We start from the raw sequence: 25,112 nt of genomic DNA on the forward strand, positions 1-25,112 counted from the left end.
CCTAAGTGTAAGAGCTAGATAGAACTATAAAACTCCTAGAAGAAGACTTAAGAATAAATCTTCATGACCTTGTTTTAGAGGTGGTTTCTTAGATACAACACCAAAAGCACAAGCTACAAAAGAAAACATAGATGAATTGGACTTCAACAAAAATAAAACCTTTTGTTGCATCAAAGAACAGTATCAAGAAAGTGAAAAGACGGCCCACAGAATAGGAGAAAGCATTTACAAATCATATATCTGACAAGAGACTTGTATCCAGAATACATAGAGAACTCTTGCATCTCAGTAATGAAAAGACAACCCAATTTAAAAAAAGTTAAAGGATTTGAATATACATTTCTCCAACTAATATGTACAGGTGGCCCATAAACATGTGAAAAGATGTTCATCATTAATCATTAAGGAAGTGGAAATCCAAACTACAATGATATACTACTTGTTTGTGCACATATTCATGTACAACTTTTGTACATGAATGTTCATAGCAGCATTATTCATAATAGCCAAAAAGTGGAAACAACCTAAATGTCCATCAGCTGATGAATGGATAAAGAAATGTGATATATGCATACGATGGAATATTTCAGCAATTAAAAAGGATGAAGTACTGATACTGATACACGTCACAACATGTGTGAACCTTGGAAACATTATGCTAAGTGAAAAAAGCCATTTATGTGAAATGTCCAGAATAGGCAGATCCATAGAAACAGAAAGTAGATTAGTGGTTGCCAGGAGCTGAGGTGGAAGGATTAGAGAGCATGAATGGGGAATGACTAATGGGTACAAGGTGTCTTTTTAGGGTGCAGAAAATGTTCTAAAATTAGAATAATTGCACACTGTGAACATCTAAAAACCATTGTTAAGTGGCTGAATTTTATGATACATGAAATATCCCAATAAAGATGTAAAAAAAAAATTAAAAGGTCCTAACCTTGGCTTAATTGGAAATGTGAGTATATAGCAATAGAAATGAGGCTCCCAGGATCAAACTATAAGAGAACTGATAATAATCGCCCATGATTGAGACTTTTGTATTTTTCCTTCAACTAGAGGGTGGTTTGGTAATACCTAAAAAATATTTTATGGGACCAACATTATACTAGCAAAAGGATTCTTGCCCCCTAAGAAACAAGGCAAGGATATCCACTCTCACCAGTCTTACTAAGCATAATACTGAAAGTTTTGCATTTGTCTTTGTCTTTCTTAAGGCAAGAAAATGAAAAGGCATATAGTTAAGAAAGGAAAATATAAAAGTTTATATTCACAGATGACATAATGGTCTATATGGAAAATCTCAAGGAATCTACCCCAAAAAATAATAGCAAAGTTGCAGGATGCCAGTTCAACATTCAGAAGTCAATTATATTTCACTATATTTCAGTAAACACGTGGAAACAGACATTTAAGATACAATACCGTTTACAATCACTGAAAAAAATACTTAGGTATAAATCTAACAAAACATGTTTAAGATTTTTATGCTGAAAACTGTAATCAAAGAAGACCTAAATAAGTGGAGAGACATAACATGTTCAAGGACAGAAGACTCAACATAGTAAAGATGTCACATACTCCACAAATTAGCTTACTAGTTTAATTGAATTCCTATAAAAAACCCAACAAAAATTTCTATAGATAGAGCAAGATTATTCCAGAAGTTATCTGGAAAGGCAAAGGGATTTGGAGTAGCTAAAACAATTTTGAAAATGAATAAAGAGGGAGAAATCACTCTACCCAATGTTCAGGCTTATTATATAGCTACATTAGATGGATGGACTCATAGATCAATGGAACAGAATAGAGAACCCAGAAATAGGCCCACAGACATATAGCCAGTTGACTTTTGACTGGGGTGCACAAGCAAATCAATGGAGCAATTGGATAGTCACAAGCAAAAATAAGAGCCTTGACCTAAACCTCACACCTTAAATCCAGTTTAACTCAAATTGGATCATAGATTTAAATGTAAAACTTAATATTACAACACTTTTAGAAGAACTCAAAGGAGAAAGTCTTAAGGATCCAAGGCTTGGTGAAGAGTTCTTAGATATGACTATAAAAGCACAATCTATAACAGAAAAAAAAATCAATAAATTGGACTTCATCAAAATTAAAAACTTTTGTTCTGTGAAAGACCCTGTTAGAATAAAAACATAACCTACAGATTGGGAAAGAATGTTTGCAAGCCACATATCTGGCAAAGGAATTGTATCTAGAAGGATAATCTTAAAACTCAACAGGTTAAAAAAATGAACAGTCCAATTAGAAAATGAGCAAAGGATATGAAGAGATGTTACACTGAAAAGGATATACAGATGGCAAATAAGCACAGGAAAATGTGTTCAGCATTACTGGCCATTGGGGAAATGCAAATTAAACCACAGTGAGATACTTCACACCTATTAGAAAAGCTGAAATGAAAGTAATGATACCAAATGCTGGAGAGGGTGCAGAGAACTGGGATCTCTCATACATTGCTGGTGGAACATAAAATGGTACAGCTACCCTGGAAAATTGTTTGGCAGTTTTTTAAACTAAACATACACTTAATGGTAAGACCCAGGGATCACACTCCTGGGCATTTATCAGATATGAAAATTATGCCACACAAAAACCTATCCACAAATGTTCATAAATAGCTTTATTTGTAATAGCCAAAAACTGGAAACAACCTGGATGTCCTTCAATTGGTGAATGATTAAACACACATCCATTCCATGGAATACTACTCAGCAATATAAAGGGATGAATTGTTGATACACAAAACAGTTACATGGATCTCAGGGTCATCAGGCTGAGTGAAAAAAGCCAATTCCAAAAGGTCACGCACTGTATGATTCCATTTATATAATATTTTTTGCAATAACAGAATTATAGAGGTACTAAACAGACTAGTGTTACCAGAGGTTATGGATGGGACAGGGCTGTGGGTGTGTTAATAAGAGGGGATAGCATGAGGGAGATCTTTGTGGTGTTGTAACTATTGGGGAAAACTGGGTGAGGGTGCACAGGGTTTCTCTGTACTACTTTTCCAACTTCCTGTGAATCTTTAATTATTTCAAGGTAAAAAAGGTTATTTTAAAGTTTAGATGCTGAGGAGTCACGTAGGTTCTTAAGTCCACTGTATTTACTGAGCTCACTATATGCGGGGCGCTAGATCTCCCGCTGGGTGCTTCACAAAGGCCAATGATGCCATTCATGCTCCTGCTCTTACCTCATCTCATGGGGATGAACAGGATACTTGGGAGCGTGTAGGAAGAGGAACCTGAACCACACTTGGTGTTCAGGGAAGGCTTCCCTAAAAAGGGACTCACCTCCAAGCAGGAGGAGATGTTAGCCAGGCAAAGAGTAGGGTAGAATGGGTGCTCCAGCCTGAAAGCCTGTCCTGTGCAGAGCCCTGGAAGGACAGGTGGTGTGGTTAGAGCCGGGCAGGGGTACAGTGGTGGTGTTCCTTTGGTTGGCTAAAACTCCTGGCCCCCTAGCCCTGGCATTCACCCCATCTTTGACAATACTACCACTCAGTTATTTTTTGTCTAATTGCAAGATTATTGGCTTTTTCCAAGTGCATATCCCCTTTGCTCTACTTTTTCACCTCTTTGTATCTCCATCACCCGGACCTATGCCTTGCACATTTTTGGTGAATTCTGTGTTCAGCAACTGTTCCCCTCTGGGTTCAGCGATCCCTGGGCCTGGGCTCCTACTCTTGAGGCATGTGCTCTCCCTCTGATGTGGGAGACAGGTGAGTAAATAAGAGTGCCATTGCAGAGGTTAGCGCAGAGATCCTTCATAGGTAACCTAGGAAAGGCTTCTTGGGGGAGGTGCTGCCTGAGCTGTGTCTTCACGGGGAAGAGGAGAACTATTCCTTAAGCTCCTTTTCTTTTTTCCTTTTCATGTGTCTGCATTATTTCCTAAGATTCCTTTCGTGGGGAGGTTGTTCCAGGTTGAGACCAGCAGGCCAGAGGCATCAAGGTCTGAAAGCGTGGGACTGTCCCTGAATTTTGTCTAGAGAAAGAATTCATGTCAGAATCCTAGGATATAACAGCTGTGAAGGAAAGGACCCTGATGCCATGTACATGAATCTTCCCCCATGGGCACTTGGAAACCATTGAAGGATGCTGATGAGAGAGGGTGTTAGTATCTTTGGCTCAGGATCCTGGTGGATTGGAGGGAGTGAGGCAGAGGGCCAAGCCTCATCACTCCTGTATACCAGTCTTAGCAGATGGGACTTGTTCCCTTCTTTCTGCTACCTCACCCACCTCCCATGTCAAGAAGAGAGTATCATATGGCAGTTAGCAGCACAGGCTTTGGAGGTTGATCCGCTGGGTTCAAACCCTGGCCTTGTAGCTTTGCCTGTCTCTCAGTGAGCACAGTTAGCCTTGGTTTTCTCATCTGCACCTTGGGAATTATTATACCTGTCTCAGGTTTCTTCGCATGGAATATGATGATGTCACGGATTGAGCTCATGGCTCAAAATATAGTAGATGCCTAAGAAATAACTCCATGGATCCTATTCAGGTAGCAAGCAGAGATGAGAATAAGACTGAAGGTATAATGACTAGAGGGTTTCCCGAAAGAGAGAACTTCTTTTATTTTTTTAAAATACATAGTCTGTTCCTCCTAGAAAAGGATTTGATGCTGTGGAACCACTTAGATGTGAGAGTATCGACCCAGAGGGTGTGCTGGGCAACTACATTTAGGCCCAGGACCTTTATGGACATTGTTTCCTCTGTCATCACGTTGGCCACCACTTATCGAGGGTAGGAGAAACTGCCATTTCTTGGCTGTCCACCATGTGTTGACCCCATACCAAGTATTTCCATTTATGGTTGCTCATCTTCCAGGCGGTCCTACACGGAAATCAGCAGCATCCCTACTTTTACAGAGGGGTATACAGTGGATAAGGGAGGTAGCATAACTTCCCAGAATTATCTAACTGAGGGGGTGAAGACTGGGGTTTGCCCCTACATGGGACTCAGAAGCTTATGTTTCCCCATTACACCCTTCAGTGTTAGTTCATGTAATCAATTTGTGTACAAGTTCAGTGTAGTGAGTGCACACTGATTATGGAGAAAAATCCATCCCCTAACCCCCCTCAGTTTGATCTTTCTTAGGCAAGCTTATCTCCCGGGACTGGAACACTGAACTAGAAGACGAGGCGGAATGTTTAGGAGGCTTTTTGTCAGCCACTAGCGAATTGACAGGTCTTGCCTCTGTAGTCCCCTTCACTCTCCACCCCCACCCATTGCCAGCCCCCTTCCTCTGTCAGCACAGATGCCTATAATGACGACTTCTTTGTGAGAGCCCCATCACTACCATGTTGCTGGGCAATCAGCCACTCATACTTTCACCTTTTTGTTTTTCCCACAAGTGCCAGATTTAAGGGTGGGGCCTTAGGGCAGGAAGGAGGGAAAGGAGAGCAGAGGGCCCATCTGGCTGCTGCAGGTTGTTAATTACCCTGTCACTGAACAGCCTTGGTTTATATTCTGAGTAGGAAACAACAGCCTCTGCCCCTTCCCATAGGATACAGTTCTGTGTCTCACCCCTCACTTTCCACACCATATTGCCTATCCCACACCTGGAAACCTCCAGATGCTAACTGAAGTTGGGATGTCTTGCTTCACTAAGTGTGTGGTGATGTGTGTCCAGACCTTGTCAGAGGCTACTGGGGTGATGCTGGTATAGATGGAGAGGACATTCCATTGTGATAGAGAATTGAGGGTGAAAATTAGGTCTGTTCTACTCCTCAGATCTCTAGGGAAGAAATAGTGAAAACAAGCCATCTCTAAGGGAAGTTTTTTTCATCTAAGCCTAACTTTTTGTTGTTGTTGTCATTACAATTCTAACCCATTTCTCTTTGCTCCATCTGTCCTCAGTCAGGAGACTGTATGCCCCAAATCTTGTTCTTTGTTTTGAAAAATCAAAATTTCTTTGCTTAACCAGCTTTGCTAAAACTAATCCTTAAATATAAAGCTCTTATTTATGTCATTCAGAATTCATTTTTAATCCCATTCAGTCTTTATCTTTACGTATTTTCTAAATGTTCCCAATGTTTGTGTTCCACATTTTCTTTTTTTTGTGTGTTTTTTTGTTTTTTTTTTTCATTTTAACATCTTTATTGGAGTATAATTGCTTTACAATGGTATGTTAGTTTCAGCTTCACAACAAAATGAATCAGTTATATATATACATATGTTCCCATATCGCTTCCCGCTTGCGTCTCCCTCCCTCCCACCCTCCCTCTCCCACCCCTTCAGGCGGTCACAAAGCACCGAGCTGATCTCCCCGTGCTATGCGGCTGCTTCCCACTAGCTATCTACCTTACGTTTGGTAGTGTATATATGTCCATGCCTCTCTCGCTTTGTCACAGTTTACCCTTCCCCCTCCCCATAGCCTCAAGTCCATTCTGTAGTAAGTCTGTGTCTTTATTCCTGTTTCACCCCTAGGTTTTTCATGACATTTTTTTTCTTAAATTCCATATATATGTGTTAGCATACGGTATTTGTCTCTCTCTTTCTGACTTACTTCACTCTGTATGACAGACTCTAGGTCTATCCACCTCATTACAAATAGCTCAATTTCGTTTCTTTTTATGGCTGAGTAATATTCCGTTGTATATATGTGCCACATCTTCTTTATCCATTCATCCGATGATGGACACTTAGGTTGTTTCCATCTCTGGGTTATTGTAAATACAGCTGCAATGAACATTTTGGTACATGACTCTATTTGAATTTTGGTTTTCTCAGGGTATATGCCCAGTAGTGGGATTGCTGGGTCATATGGTAGTTCTATTTGTAGTTTTTTAAGGAACCTCCATACTGTTCTCCACAGTGGCTGTATCAGTTTACATTGCCACCAACAGTGTAAGAGGGTTCCCTTTTCTCCACACCCTCTCCAGCATTTATTGTTTCTAGATTTTTTGATGATGGCCATTCTGACTGGTGTGAGATCATATCTCATTGTAGTTTTGATTTGCATTTCTCTAATGATTAGTGATGTTGAGCATTCTTTCATGTGTTTGTTGGCATTCTGTATATCTTCTTTGGAGAAATGTCTATTTAGGTCTTCTGCCCATTTTTGGTTTGGGTTGTTTGTTTTTTTGTTATTAAGTTGCATGAGCTGCTTATAAATTTTGGAGATTAATCCTTTATCAGTTGCTTCATTTGCAAATATTTTCTCCCATTCCGAGGGTTGTTTTTTGGTTTTGTTTATGGTTTCCTTTGCTGCACAAAAGCTTTTAAGTTTCATTAGGTCCCATTTGTTTATTTTTGTTTTTCTTTCCATTTCTCTAAGAGGTGGGTCAAAAAGGACCTTGCTGTGATTTATGTCATAGAGTGTCCTGCCTGTGTTTTCCTCTAAGAGTTTGATAGTTTCTGGCCTTACATTTAGGTCTTTAATCTATTTTGAGTTTATTTTTGTGTGTGGTGTTAGGGAGTGATCTAATCTCATACTTTTACATATAGCTGTCCAGTTTTCCCAGCACCACTCATTGAAGAGGCTGTCCTTTCTCCACTGTACATTCCTGCCTCCTTTATCAAAGATAAGGTGACCATATGTGCGTGGGTTTATCTCTGGGCTTTCTATCCTGTTCCATTGATCTATATTTCTGTTTTTGTGCCAGTACCATACTGTCTTGATTACTGTAGCTTTGTAGTATAGTCTGAAGTCAGGAAGCCTGATTCCTCCAGCTCCGTTTTTTGTTCTCAAGATTGCTTTGGCTATTCGGGGTCTTTTGAGTTTCCATACAAATTGTGAAATTTTTTGTTCTAGTTCTGTGAAAAATGCCAGTGGTAGTTTGATAGGGATTGCATTGAATCTGTAGATTGCTTTGAGTAGTAGAGTCATTTTCACAATGTTCATTCTTCCAATCCAAGAACATGGTATATCTCTCCATCTATTTGTATCATCTTTAATTTCTTTCATCAGTGTCTTATAATTTTCTGCATACAGGTCTTTTGTCTCCTTAGGTAGGTTTATTCCTAGATATTTTATTCTTTTTGTTGCAATGGTAAATGGGAGTGTTTTCTTGATTTCACTTTCAGATTTTTCATCCTTAGTGTATAGGAATGCCAGAGATTTCTGTGCATTAATTTTGTATCCTGCTACTTTACCAGATTCATTGATTAGCTCTAGTAGTTTTCTGGTAGCATCTTTAGGATTCTCTATGTATAGTATCATGTCATCTGCAAAGAGTGACAGCTTTACTTCTTCTTTTCTGATTTGGATTCCTTTTATTTCCTTTTCTTCTCTGACTGCTGTGGCTAAAACTTCCAAAACTATGTTGAATAAGAGTGGTGAGAGTGGGCAACCTTGTCTTGTTCCTGATCTTAGTGGAAATGCTTTCAGTTTTTCACCATTGAGGACGATGTTGGCTGTGGGTTTGTCATATATGGCCTTTATTATGTTGAGGAAAGTTCCCTCTATGCCTACTTTCTCTTGGGTTTTTATCATAAATGGGTGTTGAATTTTGTCAAAAGCTTTCTCTGCATCTATTGAGATGATCATATGGTTTTTCTCCTTCAATTTGTTAATATGGTGTATCAAGTTGTTTGATTTGCGTATATTGAAGAATCCTTGCATTCCTGGAATAAACCCCACTTGATCATGGTGTATGATCCGTTTAATGTGCTGTTGGATTTTGTTTGCTAGTATTTTGTTGAGGATTTTTGCATCTATGTTCATCAGTGATATATTGGCCTGTAGTTTTCTTTCTTTGTGACATCCTTGTCTGGTTTTGGTATCAGGGTGATGGTGGCTTTGTAGAATGAGTTGGGGAGTGTTCCTCCCTCTGCTATATTTTGGAAGAGTTTGAGAAGGATAGGTGGTAGCTCTTCTCTAAATGTTTGATAGAATTCGCCTGTGAAGCCATCTGGTCCTGGGCTTTTGCTTGTTGGAAGATTTTTAGTCACAGTTTCAATTTCAGTGCTTGTGATTGGTCTGTTCATATTTTCTATTTCTTCCTGATTCAGTCTTGGCAGGTTGTGCCTTTCTAAGAATTTGTCCATTTCTTCCAGGTTGTCCATTTTATTGGCATAGAGTTGCTTGTAGTAATCTCTCACGATCTTTTGTATTTCTGCAGTGTCAGTTGTTACTTCTCCTTTTTCATTTCTAATTCTATTGATTTGAGTCTTCTCCCTTTTTTTCTTGATGAGTCTGGCTAATGGTTTATCAATTTTGTTTATCCTTTCAAAGAACCAGCTTTTAGTTTTATTGATCTTTGCTATTGTTTCCTTCATTTCTTTTTCATTTATTTCTGATCTGATTTTTATGATTTCTTTCCTTCTCTAATTGCTCTTTTTTCTGTAATTGCTTTAGGTGTTCTTCCTTCTCTAATTTTTTGTCTCTGATTGCTTTCTCTAATTGCTTTAGGTGCAAGGTTAGGTTGTTTATTCGAGATGTTTCCTGTTTCTTAAGGTAGGATTGTATTGGTATAAACTTCCCTCTTAGAACTGCTTTTGCTGCATTCCATAGATTTTTTTTTGTTTTTTTTTGGGTTTTTTTTGGTTTTTTTTTGCGGTACGCGGGCCTCTCACTGCCGTGGCCTCTCCCGTTGCGGAGCAACAGGCTCCCGACGCGCAGGCCCAGCGGCCATGGCTCATGGGCCCAGCCGCTCCGCGGCATGTGGGATCTTCCCGGACCGGGGCACGAACCCGTGTCCCCTGCATCAGCAGGCGGACTCTCAACCACTGTGCCACCAGGGAAGCCCCATCCCATAGATTTTGAGTCGTCATGTCTTCATTGTCATTTGTTTCTAGGTATTTTTTGATTTCCTCTTTGATTTCTTCAGTGATCACTTTGTTATTAAGTAGTGTATTGTTTAGCCTCCATGTGTTTGTATTTTTTACAGATATTTTCTTGTAATTGAAATCTAGTCTCATAGTGTTGTGGTCGGAAAAGATACTTGATACAATTTCAATATTCTTAAATTTACCAAGGCTTGATTTGTGACCCAAGATATGATCTATCCTGGAGAATGTTCCATGAGCACTTGAGAAAAATGTGTATTCTGTTGTTTTTGGATGGAATGTCCTATAAATATCAATTAAGTCCATCTTGTTTAATGTATCATTTAAAGCTTGTGTTTCCTTATTTATTTTCATTTTGGATGATCTGTCCATTGGTGAAAGTGGGGTGTTAAAGTCCCCTACTATGAATGTGTTACTGTCGATTTCCCCTTTTATGGCTGTTAGTATTTGCCTCATGTATTGAGGTGCTCCTATGTTGGGTGCATAAATATTTACAATTGTTATATCTTCTTCTTGGATCGATCCCTTGATCATTATGTAGTGTCCTTCTTTGTCTCTTCTAATAGTCCTTATTTTAAAGTCTATTTTGTCTGATATGAGAATTGCTACTCCAGCTTTCTTTTCGTTTCCATTTGCATGAAATACCTTTTTCCATCCCCTTACTTTCAGTCTGTATGTGTCTCTAGGTCTGAAGTGGGTCTCTTGTAGACAGCAAATATATGCATCTTGTTTTTGTATCCATTCAGCCAATCTGTGTCTTTTGGTGGGAGTATTTAGTCCATTTACATTTAAGGTAATTATCGATATATATGTTCCCATTCCCATATTCTTAGTTGTTTTGGGTTCGTTATTGTAGGTCTTTTCCTTCTCTTGTGTTTCTTGCCTAGAGAAGTACCTTTAGGAGTTGTTGTAGAGCTGGTTTGGTGGTGCTGAACTCTCTCAGCTTTTGCTTGTCTGTAAAGGTTTTAATTTCTCCATCAAATCTGAATGAGATCCTTGCTGGGTAGAGTAGTCTTGGTTGCAGGCTTTTCTCCTTCATCACTTTCAATATGTCCTGCCACTCCCTTCTGGCTTGCAGAGTTTCTACTGAAAGATCGGCTGTTAACCTTATAGGGATTCCCTTGTGTGTTATTTGTTGTTTTTCCCTTACTGCTTTTAATATGCTTTCTTTGTATTTAATTTTTGACAGTTTGATTAATATGTGTCTTGGCGTATTTCTCCTTGGATTTATCCTGTATGGGACTCTCTGTGCTTCCTGGACTTGATTAACTATTTCCTTTCCGATATTAGGGAAGTTTTCAACTATAATCTCTTAATATATTTTCTCAGTCCCTTTCTTTTTCTCTTCTTCTTCTGGAACCCCTATAATTCGAATGTTGGTGCGTTTCATGTTGTCCTGGAGGTCTCTGAGACTGTCCTCAGTTCTTTTCATTCTTTTTTCTTTATTCTGCTCTGCAGTAGTTATTTCCACTACTTTATCTTCCAGGTCACTTATCCGTTCTTCTGCCTCAGTTATTCTGCTATTGATCCCATCTAGAGTATTTTTCATTTCATTTATTGTGTTGTTCATCATTGTTTGTTTCATCTTTAGTTCTTCTAGGTCCTTGTTAAATGGTTCTTGCATTTTGTCTATTCTGTTTCCAAGATTTTGGATCATCTTTACTATCATTATTCTGAATTCTTTTTCAGGTAGACTGCCTATTTCCTCTTCATTTGTTAGGTCTGGTGGGTTTTTATCTTGCTCCTTCATCTGCTGTGTGTTTTTCTGTCTTTTCATTTTGCTTATCTTACTGTGTTTGGGGTCTCCTTTTTGCAGGCTGAAGGTTCGTAGTTCCTGTTGTTTTTAGTGTCTGTCCCCAGTGGCTAAGGTTGGTTCAGTGGGTTGTGTAGGCCTCCTGGTGGAGGGTACTAGTGCCTGTGTTCTGGTGGATGAGGCTTGATCTTGTCTTTCTGGTGGGCAGGTCCATGTCTGGTGGTGTGTTTTGGGGTGTCTGTAGACTTACTATGATTTGGGGCAGCCTCTCTGCTAATGGGTGGGGTTGTGTTCCTGTCTTGCTAGTTGTTTGGCATAGGGTGTCCAGCACTGTAGCTTGCTGGTCGTTGAGTGAAGCTGGATGCTGGCGTTGAGATGGAGATCTCTGGGAGATTTTCGGCGTTTGATATTATGTGTAGCTGGGAGGCCTCTTGTGGACCAGTGTCCTGAAGTTGGCTCTCCCACCTCAGAGGCACAGCACTAACTCCTGGCTGCAGCACCAAGAGCCTTTCATCCACACGGCTCCTTAATTTGGGATGATTCGTTGTCTATTCAGGTATTCCACAGATGCAGGGTACATCAAATTGATTGTGGAGCTTTAACCCGCTGCTTCTGAGGCTGCTGGGAGAGATTTCCCTTTCTCTTCTTTGTTCTCACAGCTCCCAGGGGCTCAGCTTTGGATTTGGCCCTGCCTGTGCGTGTAGGTCGCCGGAGGGCGTCTGTTCTTTGCTCAGACAGGACGGGGTTAAAGGAGCCGCTGATTCGGAGGCTCTGGCTCACTCAGGCCGGAGGGGGGGCGGGTAGGGAGGGTCACGGAGTGCGGGGCGGGCCTGCGGCGGCAGAGGCCGGCATGACGTTGCCAGCCTGAGGTGCGCCGTGCGTTCTCCCGGGGAAGTTGTCCCTAGATCCCGGGACCCTGGCAGTGGCTGGCTGCACAGGCTCCCCGGAAGGGGGGTGTGGATAGTGACCTGTGTTCGCACACAGGCTTCTTGGTGGCGGCAGCAGCGGCCTTAGCGTCTCATGTCTGTCTCTGGGATACGCACTTTTAGCAGCGGCTCGCGCCCGTCTCTGGAGCTCCTTTAAGCAGCGTTCTTAATCCCCTCTCCTCGCGCACCAGGAAATAAAGAGGGAAGAAAAAGTCTCTTGCCTCTTCGGCAGGTCCAGACTTTTCCCCGGACTCCCTCCCGGCTAGCCGCGGGTTTACTGCGGTGCATTAACGCCCTGCAGGCTGTGTTCACGCTGCCAACCCCAGTCCTCTCCCGGCGCTCCGACTGAGGCCAGAGCCTCAGCTCCCAGCCCTGCCCGCCCCAGCGGGTGAGCAGACACGCCTCTCCGCTGGTGAGTGCCATTCGGCCCTGATCCTCTGTGCGGGAATCTCTCTGCTGTGCCCTCCGCACCCCTGTTGCTGTGCTCTCCTCCGCGGCTCCGAAGCTCCCCCACTACGCCACCCGCAGTCTCCGCCCGCGAAGGGGCTTCCTAGTGTGTGGACACTTTTCCTCCTTCACAGCTCCCTCCCGCTGGTGCAGGACCCGTCCCTATGCTTTTGTCTCTGTTTTTTTTTTTCTTTTGCCCTAACCAGGTACGTGGGGGGTTTCTTGCCTTTTGGGAGGTCTGAGGTCTTCTGCCAGAGTTCAGTAGGTGTTCTGTAGGAGTTGTTCCACGTGTAGATGTATTTCTGGTGTATGTGTGGGGAGGAAGGTGATATCCGTGTCTTACTCTTCCGCCATCTTCCCGGAAGTCCTCCACATTTTCTTTTTAAAATTTTGTATTTTGTTTACTAAGGTGGTAAACATATATATATATATTATTATTATAATCATGTCATATTGTCTGCTTCTTTGTCCGCCTGATAATTTTTTTTTTACATCTTTATTGGAGTATAATTGCTTTACAATGGTGTGTTAGTTTCTGCTTTATAACAAAGTGAATCAGTTATACATATACATGTGTTCCTTTAACATATATTTTGTAGTATCTGATATTTTATTCTACTAATATATGCTGTAGTTTGCCTAACCTCCACAGGGAATTTCAAGAATGTCCAATTTTTCATTTTAAATAGTACACTGTGAACATCTGTATATAAATTTTTTCTTTTGTTTCCTGGAGTTATATTTTCTGTGCTGGCAGATCTCAAGCTTTTTTGTCTCAGGAACTCTCTTGCATTCCCCCAAATTATTTAGGACCCCAAAAGAGCTCTTGTTTGTTTGAGTTGCATCTATCAATATTTACCATATTATAAATTATAGCTGAAACTTTTAATTAAAAAATTAAATTTTAAATTTAAATATACATTTATTCATTCATTTAAACATAATAATAAACCTGTTGTGTGTTAACCTAAATAACAAATTTTATGAAAATAACTATTTTCCAAATCAAAAACTTAATGAGAAGAGTGACATTGTTTTCATTGTTGCAGATATCTTTAATACTGGCATAGAAGACAGCTGGATTTTCATTTCTGCTTCTGCATTTAGTCTGTAGGTGATAATGTTTTTGTTTAAGCCTTAACATAAGTTGTTGGAAAAGAGAGTAGTAGTAATTGTGGATATTCTTTGCATTACACCAAAGCTTGATAAGTGATAGTTTCTTTAAGGTGTTAAGGTAAAACAATAAAATAGCCAGTTATTACCAACAAAACAGGTTTATCCAGGAGCAGCAAAGGATTGCAGTTTCGGGCATGCAGCTGTGGTTCACCACATGCAAGTCTGGTAAAGCAAAGGAGAAGTTCTTTTATAGAGAATAAGGGGAAGTTGGGAGGGGCTGTTATAAACCTAAAGTCCATTGGAGAAAACTGGGAGTTTGCAGTATAATGGTTTTTCATTGGCTGAGCTGTTGCCAGACAAGGAGAAGATCTTCCTCTTCCTGGCAGTAGTAAAGTAGTATCAGTGTCCTGTGGGAGATGTAAGGTACTCTCTTCCTTCTGGGGTCTATGTTGATGTCAAGTGATTCGTGCATGAAGGCTCTGCTCTCCCTTCTGGCCTCTTGATTCCATTTTAGTTAGTTTCCCTTTCTTAATTTTCACAAAGGGTTAGTTGCAGTGTAGAATCTGAATCTATATCAGTGAACTTTTTGTACATTATTACATTAAAATCCATTGCTCTATCATGCCCTTTTAATGGATCTTTTACCAGTGCGTGCTATTGGGAGATCATGAATTGGTTATTTGGAAACTGTTGGTCCACTGAGATGTGCAGATTCGCTAAACGTTGACACATTTATTAAACAATATTTTAAAAATCACATTCATCAATATTACTGATCTCATCAGCATCAGTATGGGAGAGCCGTCAAGCTAGTGGTGAATACAAATTTCCAAATTGCTAATTTTCACTTGAAAGCTTGAATTTTATCATTGGCAACATATACTGTCAGTTATTTTCCTTGCAGTAACAGGTTCACATGGTTTTCAAGAAAGTATCAACTGTGTAGCCCAGTCTGAATAACCATGGTTTGTTTGTCAGCCATTGTTTTGTATAAAAATGGTTTTCCATGAAAAAAACGGCTACTTCAGCTAGCAACTTAAACAACTGCACGAGTACTTCTCTTTGAGACAACCGTTGTATTTCTACATGCACAGAAGTACTTTATGCATATTTCCCATTTCATCACACAGAATATTAAAAAGAGGTGTACTCAAAGATTGAGAGTTTAGAATACTTGGTAATTTTTAACGATTCTTTAAGGACATTCTGAAGGAAAACTGGATGGGGGTGGGAGTGGTCGGAGTGGCTGGTGAGGGAGGTTACAGTGACTGCTAGTTGAATGCTTCTGCTTTGATTCATGCTAAGTCATCAACTGTTTTACCCACCATTGCTTTTGCACCATCAGTGCAAATATCAACACGGTGAAAAAGCAGATAGCTTCTAAGATGAAATAGTTTTGACCTCATGGACCCCCCCTGAAATGAGAGTCTCAGGAACCCCCCAGGGGTCCATGGACCACATTTTGAATCTTTTTTTTTTTCCCTCTTGTAGTTTGTCTTTTCACTCTGTTAATGGTGTTTTTTAAATTAAAACATTCTTAATATTTTATGTAGTTTGGCTTATCAGTACTTTCCCTTTATATGTGATGCTTTTTTGATCTGTTTGAGAAATTTTTGCCCTACCCCAAGGTCATGTAGAATTTCTCATATTTTCTAGAAGCTTTGTTGTTTCACCTTTTATATTAAGATAATCCATTTGAAATTAATTTTTATGTGTTGTGAGATAGATTCACATTTTAGCTTTGATCTAGCACCAAATTTTGAAAAGAATTATCCTCTACCTATGCCACCTTAATAATTTTCATTTTTCATTACTTGTGAAACAATAATAGTTGCCCTCATTCTTTTCCTTAGAATGGAAGAAATCTTTATCCCTTTGATCTTTTTCCCATGGATGGCAAAGCTAGTTCAGTAATATTTATATGGCTACTTTTTATTGAATGCCAACTATTGCAGACAACATACTAGTCATTTCATCCACATGCTTTTATTTAATCCTCTCAACCCCATGAGATCAGTAAGGGCTATCCCCCTTTTACAGTTTACATGAAACTGAGGTTCATGTGTAAGTAACTTGACCACAACCATTAAGGAGCAGAAGTTGTGTTATAATAATAGAATATTGGATACTACTTATTAAACTCTTTATTGTATACCAGGTGCTAAGCTTTTATAAACATTCTCATTTAATCCTTATAACAACCCTGAGAAATAGATACTATTGTCTGTATTTTACAGGGGAGAAAACTAAGGCTTAGAGATTTCATGATTTGCCCTAGGTCAGACAGCTGTTAAATGGTGAAGCCAGAATTTGAACTTGGGTCAAACTCTGAAACCTTTGCTTTTATCCTTTACACAATTTCTTAGCTCCAAGTGGGTCTAAGTGTCAATTATGTATCAGATACTGTGCTAGGCACTGGGAATACATGATGAGGTATGGACCTAACTTACAAGGAGTTCACAGTCGATTAGGGCTGATTGCCCCTTTTATTCCAGACCGTTAACTCTTTGTAAAATCGTGAAAGAAGTATGTCTGAGGTCTTCTGCTCAGAAAAGGTTGATTATTATGAAGGACTGAGTTGAGATAGGTTATAGAAGGAAGGGCTTCACTGAGATAATGCATGATGAACTAAATTTTAAAGGACTAATAAAAAATCTGTAGTATTGGGAGTAATTGGCATTTGTGGCCAAGGGAACAGTGGATACAAATGGGCCTATGAAATCATCTTATCATCGTGTGTGTGTGTGTGTGTGTGTGTGTGTGTGTGTGTGTTTGTAGGCAGGGGAGGGATCAGGGGGTTATATATTACTTGTGCTGGCGTGTGAAGGGAGAATAGGTGAACATGGGGGCCACATCACAAGGGGCCTTATGTGCTAAGGAGCTGGGTTTGATCCTGGGGTAATGGAAGCCATCAAAATGTTTTGGTTAGCAAGTGATCCATTTGGGACCCCTTTAACCATTGACTTTTTTTTTTTTTTAAGGGATCCCACTTAGATTCTGGCAACTAACATAGGTAATATTTATTGAGCCCTTACTGTGTGCTGAGCTATTACGTTAAGTATAAAGTATAATCTTTTTTAACCTTCATTAACAAGAGAATGAGAGATAGGTGCTAGTGTTATCCCCATTTTATAGAAAAGAAAACTGAGACACAGAGAGGTTAATCAACTTGCCCAAAGAAACACAGCTCATAAACATTGGTGTGGGATTCAAAGGGATATTTTCTCCTTTTGGCACCTATATCAGCAGTTGCTTCAAAAGAAACGGTCTTGGCTTGGATTATTCCAAGAACAAAGAGAAAGCTAGTATGGTTGGAGCATGGTGCAGAAGAGTGATGGGAGATGACACTGTAGGGGTAAGCAAAGGACAGTTTGTGTAGAGCCTGGGTCATTGTTAGGAGCAGGGAAGCTACTAGGTGTATTTAGCAATAGAGGGACTTGATATTATTTACCTTTTTTTAAATTCTTCTGGCTCCTTTGTAGAGAATGGATTAGAGAGGGACAAGAGTAGAAACAGAAAGACCAGATAAGGGGCTGACACAGGCACCCAGGCAAGAAATAATGATGGTAGGTGGTAGGTGGTGGCAGATATGTAGATGATCTGGGATATATTTGGAAGTATACTATACAGGACTTGCTTATGGGTTGGCCTGATGATGGGAAGAAAAAGCAAGGATGATGCAAGGAGTTTTTTTTTTTTTTTTAGCCCAAGTCATTTCTAATTTGGGGCTACCATAGGTAATGCTTCAGGGAACATACTTTTCGTGCAACTTAGAACACATCTGAATATTTCCTTAGCATGCATTCCTGACAGTAGAATTAATATGTTAAGGACTAAGCCTCTTTTTAAAGATTTTGATACGTATTGCCCAGTTGCCTCCCTAAACAGTAGTATTAATTCGCATTCCCCCTATATTTTGGTGTCATTTCCACATCCTTTTCACTGCTGGAGTTAGTCTTTTTCTTTTAAATTATTTAGAAAGGCATCATCCACATAACATTTGTAAGCTAACTGAACCCAAATTCAGTTTCTTGTTACCCCATTCCTCACTGGCTATTGGCTGGAGGCCTCTCTCTCACCTCCTTAAACCTCTTGCATTTCTTCTCACGTGGCTGCCTCCATATTTAAAGCCAACAGCAGTGTGTCAAGTTCTTCTCATGCTTCAAATCTTCCCTTCCACCTTTACTTCTGCCACCAGCTAGAGAAAGTTCTCTGCTTTTAAAGGTCCATATGATTAGATTAGCTCACCCAGATAATCCCCCCCGCCTTTGTTTTCTCCGGTACGTGGGCCTGTCACTGTTGTGGCCTCTCCCGTTGTGGAGCACAGGCTCCGGACGCGCAGGCTCAGCAGCCATGGCTCACGGGCCTAGCCGCTCCGCGGCATGTGGAATCTTCCCAGACCGGGGCACGAACCCATGTCCCCTGCATCCGCAGGCGGACTCTCAACCACTGCGCCACCAGGGAAGCCCAATCCCCCCTTTTTGAGGTCAACTGTGCCATAAAACATAAATGCAGGAGTGATTTCTCATCCCACTCACAGATTCTGGGGATTAAGGGGTGGGGAATCTTGAGAGGAGGACATTTCTACCAAAGGCAAAATACATTTCCCCTCCCCCAGCGTTCTGAGGAGGCTTTTGCCATTACTGTATCAGCTCAGCCTAAAATCTTATCTAAATCTCATCAGCTAAAGGACCTAAATCTAACCTTGTAAATCATCTAAATCAGGTACAGTTGAAGCTCCTGAGTACAACTGCTTTCTGTCTCTTGACCAGAGAAATAGGTTGTCGGTTCCCATCATACAGTGGTCGGATGGGCAAAGAATAACAGTTATCGATTTCTAACCTGGAAAAAAATATGAGCATGAAAGTTATTCATTACAGCATTATTTATAGTTAACACACACCAGAAGCAATACCCCAATACCTACAGTAGAAAATTAAATAAATTTTAAAAATTTGCTTCACTTGAGTGACTATTATTTGGCCATTAAAAATGTTAATAGCAAAGACAAACAACATGAGAAATATAGGACACAAGTGGAGGAAAACAGTGAGATCTAAAATTATATTTATTATAATTGTCTAAAAATATGCTTCTAAAAAGACTAGGAAAGAATAGCAAAAATAGCCATGGTGTTAGAGTCAGATGATGGGTGACATTTTTCTTATAATTTTTTTAGTATACGCATATATTTTCTTTCTCTTTTGAAAATCTTTGTTCACTTAGCCTAAATGTAGTATTTTCCAACCATTCTCAGTCCCCAGTTCACCTTTGAACTCATAGGATATCCTATCCTATGAGTTCATCGAGGGGTGGGGAAAAGGAAAGGTGTAGTGCCCTGCTTGCTCAGAGCACATAACTGGTGCTCTCCTTGTTTATGTGCACACACTGTTGTCTATGGCTATCAGCATTTCCATTTTCCCAGTCCTAAGTTTCCACACTTGGCAGGACAAAGCAAATAAACCCAGACCACAAAAATTCCCCGGCTTGTACCCTCGCTGGGATGCAGCCTAGCCATTGGTGGTCTCCAGACCAACAATGCCAGATCATGTGGGAGCTTTCAGAAAATGAAGGATCTCAGGTCCCATCCCTGATCTTCTGAATTAAAACCTACATTTTAGCAAGATTCTCCCACTGATTCATGTGCACATTACAACTTGAACAGAACTGGCCTAGGTGGTTCAAACAATGCCATGAAAACTGACTCAGGGATCAGGGTCTAGAAATCTTCAGGTAATTGCTGCTGGATGCACTGTGAAAGCACAGCCGGCACTCCTAAAGAATTCTGATGTGCATATGGAGAGCTTTGCGTTCATGCCTGGTGATCACCAGTGGGTGCAGACCAGCAGCTGTGTTGAAAGCAGCCATATTGATGTTCTGTACCGGTTAAGAGCCTAGGTTTGGAAGACTCTGGTTCTGGAATAAGCACACTCCTTCCTGACTTTCCCATTGACTGCAGCTATATAGAATGCATGGAGCAATTATTTGAGGATGCTGAAAAGTAGTAGCAGATAGATTGGTAAAGAAGACCAGAGGTTGAAATACCACCATACTGGCCTCCAGTATGAACTCAAGGAAGCCCAAAACAAGGAATTAGATATTGGCATGGAAAGAGAGCACTCCAGGACAGCCCTCCATTCTGGCTAACGGAGTGGGAATGGGGTCTAGTGCTCAAGAGCGAATGAGGAAAATCTCCCGTGTTTCTTCTTCCTTTTCTCCATTGTTTTATACCCCAGCATGTGACAGTCCACAAACTTAAAACTGAGGGAGAAGACCCTTCCTTTCCAATAAGACTTGTGTCAAGAGTATGGAGTGAACCACTGTTGCTTTTTTTTCTTTCTTTCTTCTCCCTCCATTTGATACAGGCATGTGGACACAGGCACTGTCAGGGGAAGTACATGGCAGAGCAAGGTAAGCAGTGTCCCAGCTTTCTGGCCAGAGGACCAAAAGAGGAGCCCCAGGGAACTGGAAGGTATCAAGGAGATAGATCACAGAAACGGAAGAGTTCAGAAAGCAACTCCATAAACTTATGGACTCCAGGCCTTACCTGCAAGCTGTACATAAGTGGATCTGATTGTAAATAGCACACCAAAGACTTTGAGAACAGAACTACAGGATAGCCCACTGCCAGGTCTCAGACTGACCACTGGTTAGCACATACGTGGTACACAGCTGGATAGCACTGCAAAGGCTTTCCAAACAGAACTGACATTGAAACCTGAACTTGGATCCCAAACCCAGCTGGGTTGATTGCCTGCTAAGACAAAAATACCAGGATTCTCCCCAAACCTCATGACAGAATGTTCAAAATTATTGGGCATACAAAGAATCAAGAAAATTTCAGCTCACAAAAAGACAATCAACAGATGCCAATATTCCAATGTGATGCAAATGTTGGAATAATTACGTGACAGAGATATAAAGCAGCTATTATAAAAATGCTTAGAGAAGTGAGGGCAGTCTAGAAACAAATGGAATGATAGAAAATCTCAGCAAAGAAACAAGGTACAAAAAAGAACCCAATGGGGGACTTCCCTGGTGGCGCAGTGGTTGAGAGTCCGCCTGCCGATGCAGGGGACGCGGGTCGTGCCCCACTCCGGGAAGATCCCACATGCCGCGGAGCGGCTGGGCCCGTGAGCCATGGCCACTGAGCCTGCGCGTTCAGATCCTGTGCTCCACAGTGGGAGAGGCCACAGCAGTGAGAGGCTCGCATACCACAAAAAAAAAAAAAAAAAAAAGAACCCAATGGAAATTTTAGAACTGAAAAATAATAATGCAGTAATCAAAATAATTTCACTGGATGAATCAGTAGCAGAATAGAGATAACAGAGGAGAGATTAAATACTTGAAATAAATCAGTAGAAATCATCTGAACAATAGAGAGAAAAAATACTTTAAAATAAAGTTTCAGGAACCTGTGGGACAATTATAAAAGAGCTGACACTGCGGTCATGAAAGTCTTAGGAGGAGAGGAGAAAGAGTGAAGTACAGAAAAATTATTTGAAGAAAATAATGGCTGAAAACTTCTCAGATTTGGCAAAAGACATAAACCTACAGATTTAAAAAGCTCAGCAAATCCTAAGTAGGATAAACCCAAAGAAGTCCATGCTCAAACATAATCAAATTGCTAAAAATGAAAGTCATGAAAGCAACTAGAGAAAAAAACACATTGCTTATAGAGGAATAAGAATTTGAATGATTATGGATTTCTCATCAGAATACATGGTAACCAGAAATAAGTAGACCACCATTCCTAAAGTATGGAGAAAAAAGGATTGTCAGACCCAGAATTCTATGTCCAGCAAATACATCATCTTTATTTCTGAAGGATTTTAAGATATTCTTAGTAAAAGGATACGAAGAGAATTCACAGTCAACAGATCTTCTCAGAAGGAATTGCTAACGAAAGTTCTTCAGACAGAAGGGAAGGGATACCAGATAGACACTTGGAACATCAGGAATAAAGGAAGAGCAATAAGAATGGTAAATATCTAGATAAACATAATAGACTGTTCTCTTGAATTCTCTAAAACATGTTTTATAATTGAAAGCAAAAATTAGAACAAATTCATTGTAGTTATATATATCATATAATATGACAATATTGTATGTTATATAAGACAAGGAAGGTGAATGAAAGGACTTACTTATGCTGATAAGGTTTTTACCTTCGACTTGAAAGGGTAATATACTATTTCTCAGTAGACTGTGAAAAGTCACATCTGTTTATTGTAATCCCTCAAGCAACCACTGAAAAAACTACAAAGAGATCTAGTCAGAAACTCTGAAGTTGAATTAAAAAGAGAGAAAATAGAGGAAAGAAAAAGAGAGAACAATTGGAAAAGCAATAGTAAAATGGCAGATCTAAATCTAAACATACCACATTAAATGTAAATGGTCTCAACACACCAATTAAAAGGTCGTGGCTTTTGAGGTTGGGTAAACCTAGTGTGAATTCATTCTTGGCCACTTACTACCCATCTGGCCTTGTGTAAGAACACTTGCTTCTCTGAGCCTCAGTTTCCTCGCTTGTAAAATAGGAAAAAAATTGTACTTCCTCAGAGGGCTATTGCAAATATAAAATAAGGTAATATTTATAAGGAGCTCAGCACATCCGTCTGTTTAAAAAGTAGGGGAAATGGGGCTTCCCTGGTGGCGCAGTGGTTGAGAGTCCGCCTGCCGATGCAGGGGACGCGGGTTCGTGCCCCGGTCTGGGAGGATCCCACATGCCGCGGAGCGGCTGGGCCCGTGGGCCATGGCCGCTGGGCCTGCGCGTCCGGAGCCTGTGCTCCGCAGCGGGAGAGGCCACAGCAGTGGGAGGCCCACGTACCGCAAAAAAAAAAAAAGTAGGGGAAATGCATATTTGCTCATATATGCAAAGTATCTTTGGAAGAACATACATGTAACTGATGTCATTGGTTGTCTGTGAGTAGCCTGGAGGACAGGGCTAAGAGGGAGATTTTTTTTACTTGTACGGGTCCACAATCTCTTATCTTACAACTCTGAAATCAGAAGAGCTCTGAAAACCCGGTGTTGTTTTGTTTTGTTTTGTTTTGTTTTGTTTTTTTCATAAGATTGGTGCCACACCTTGTTTGGTAGCAAAACGTGAACTGAAGTGGCATTAAGCTCCTTATATGTTCATTTTGTGTGAATTCTCCTTCATTTTGCAGAAATATTAAGGTATTGGTTATAGGGTACTACACAAGAATATGTTAGGTATATTCATCTGACCTTTCTGAAACATGAAAAATTGTGAATTCCAAAACACATCCAGCCTAAGATTATGGATCTGTGTATCTTTTGAATTTAGAATTCAATCTGTGTATTGTTTTGAATTTTGAAACTGGTGAAGGCATTACCTATTCAGAAAATTAAATTTTAAAAACTAAATTTAGCATGGTGCCTGACACAAAGCAAGCTGTCAGTAAATATCGGCAGCTGCTATTATTCCATTCTTCCAGGCCTTTCCTGTCAACAAATGTGTTCATGTCCAATACTATGTTTCACCATGACAGCAGACACTTTGAGTGTTACTACTTAGATTTTCCATCGTAGAAGACTGAGGTGCAAACCAGCCAGACCCCTGCCAACCAGCCAGACAATCCCCCACCCAGAGTCCTGAGGTTTTTCCTATTCACCAGACCACCTCAGCCATAAGAATGGCGTCAACAGGATTTGTGTGCCCAAGAGAGGCGTGTTGTTTTTATCTAAGAGGAGAGGAGAGCACATAAGGAGGAATTGTGTGCGGTCAGGATCACCCCCAAATCCCAAAGGGCCTTCAAAGGGCCCCAATCCCAAAGGGCCCGTTTTGAAGCTAGGCCTTACTGTCCAGTGGGCCCACTAGGCAGTTGCGCCTACAGCATTTAGTGTACAGCACTCTCTTTCAGCTGATTACTAGATGAAGTTTTAGGGGCTTGATTCTAGAGACCATTTACAAAAATTAGCTTCTTTTTTTTTTTAATCCCAAGAGCCTCATTCAGCATATCCAGTACTGAGACTGTTTTATAATAGGGTCTGGGCGTGTATATAATGAGCTCACAGAAGCGTGCATGTGTTGCAGTTAGACTGTGTTGAGTGTGAGCCTAAAGGATATGCCGTGACAATTGCAAGAAAGCAGATTGTTGGGGTGGGCCTGGCAGCTGCCTTTCTAGCTTCCATTGTTCTCTATCTCTTCTTTCCTCCCCATGCTCTGTGGCCTAGGAGAGAAAACAGAGGTGGCTCCATGTTTCAGGAGCCATCAAGGCTCTGTTTTCCAAGTCATTTTTATAGCCACTAGAAGCTCCTTCTGCTTGCTGCTCTGTAGGGGGCAGTTTGTGGAGACAAGTGTAAAATGCTTGCTGCCCTCCGCACCACTTGGTCTGTCCAGTGAGGCAGGTTGTTGGGAGGCCACCAGAAAGTTTGAACTGCCAGCTCCGTGAACCATGGCTTGGAAACAATAACCTAGGTCGGGAAAAATTGCTTCCCTTGGAAGCCATGTCCATCTAAATCATGGTGTCCTTTCCAGCTCATAAGGTAGAACTACCTGGAGAAGCACCTACTTTTGGATTATTTTCCTAGTTGCTTAATTAATGGCTTCTTACCTGTAAGCTTTGATTAGCTGCTATTTACCAGGCTTTTCTGAGGTCTCCCATGCCCCAGAACTGTCAGGTTTGTATTGCTCACTGGGGCTCTAAGCAGATTCCAAAGCACACTTTTTCAAATACCAAATCTTCTTTGTTTTATTATATCCATAGCCATATCCTATATAGAAAAAATAGGAAAATATAAAGAAGAAACTTCTCCCAGGTTTAACTGTCACTGTTTATATTTTCAGTTATGCTTCTTTCTAGTTTTATTTATACACACACACACACACACACACACACACACATTTTTCATAGTTGATTTCCTAGGCTGTTGATAATCCCCTTTTCTCCCACAGTTAACACTGGAGCATAAACATTTTTCCACATCATTTTAAAACATTCTAAGAACATTGTTTCCATGGCTGCATTACCATGATCTGCCTAACTGGTCCCCATTAACAGCCAATCCTGTTCCCTTGGTTAAAGTCTTTATGATGATATTTTCATTTGAATTATGAATTATTTTTTTAAGATGGATACCTAGGCATAAAAG

The 25,112-nt window shown here is 40.5% G+C and overlaps 1 protein-coding gene across 3 annotated transcripts in view; it reads left to right on the plus strand.

Annotated features, from left to right (window-relative positions):
• The window catches only part of PSMF1 (proteasome inhibitor subunit 1), a 61,067-nt gene that overhangs the window by 32,555 nt on the left and 3,400 nt on the right, over positions 1–25,112 (plus strand). The window contains exon 5 of one of the 3 annotated variants that reach the window (XM_032605787.1): positions 20,360–22,505. The exons of the other annotated variants lie outside the window; for them this stretch is intronic. Within the exon in view, the coding sequence (XP_032461678.1) occupies positions 20,360–20,519 (160 nt within the window). The 3' untranslated portion in view covers positions 20,520–22,505. Of the gene's footprint in view, positions 1–20,359; positions 22,506–25,112 lie in introns of those variants that run through there. 3 annotated transcript variants of the gene reach the window in all.

This window comes from Phocoena sinus, chromosome 15 (assembly GCF_008692025.1).
Source record: "Phocoena sinus isolate mPhoSin1 chromosome 15, mPhoSin1.pri, whole genome shotgun sequence".
Lineage (NCBI taxonomy): Eukaryota > Metazoa > Chordata > Mammalia > Artiodactyla > Phocoenidae > Phocoena > Phocoena sinus.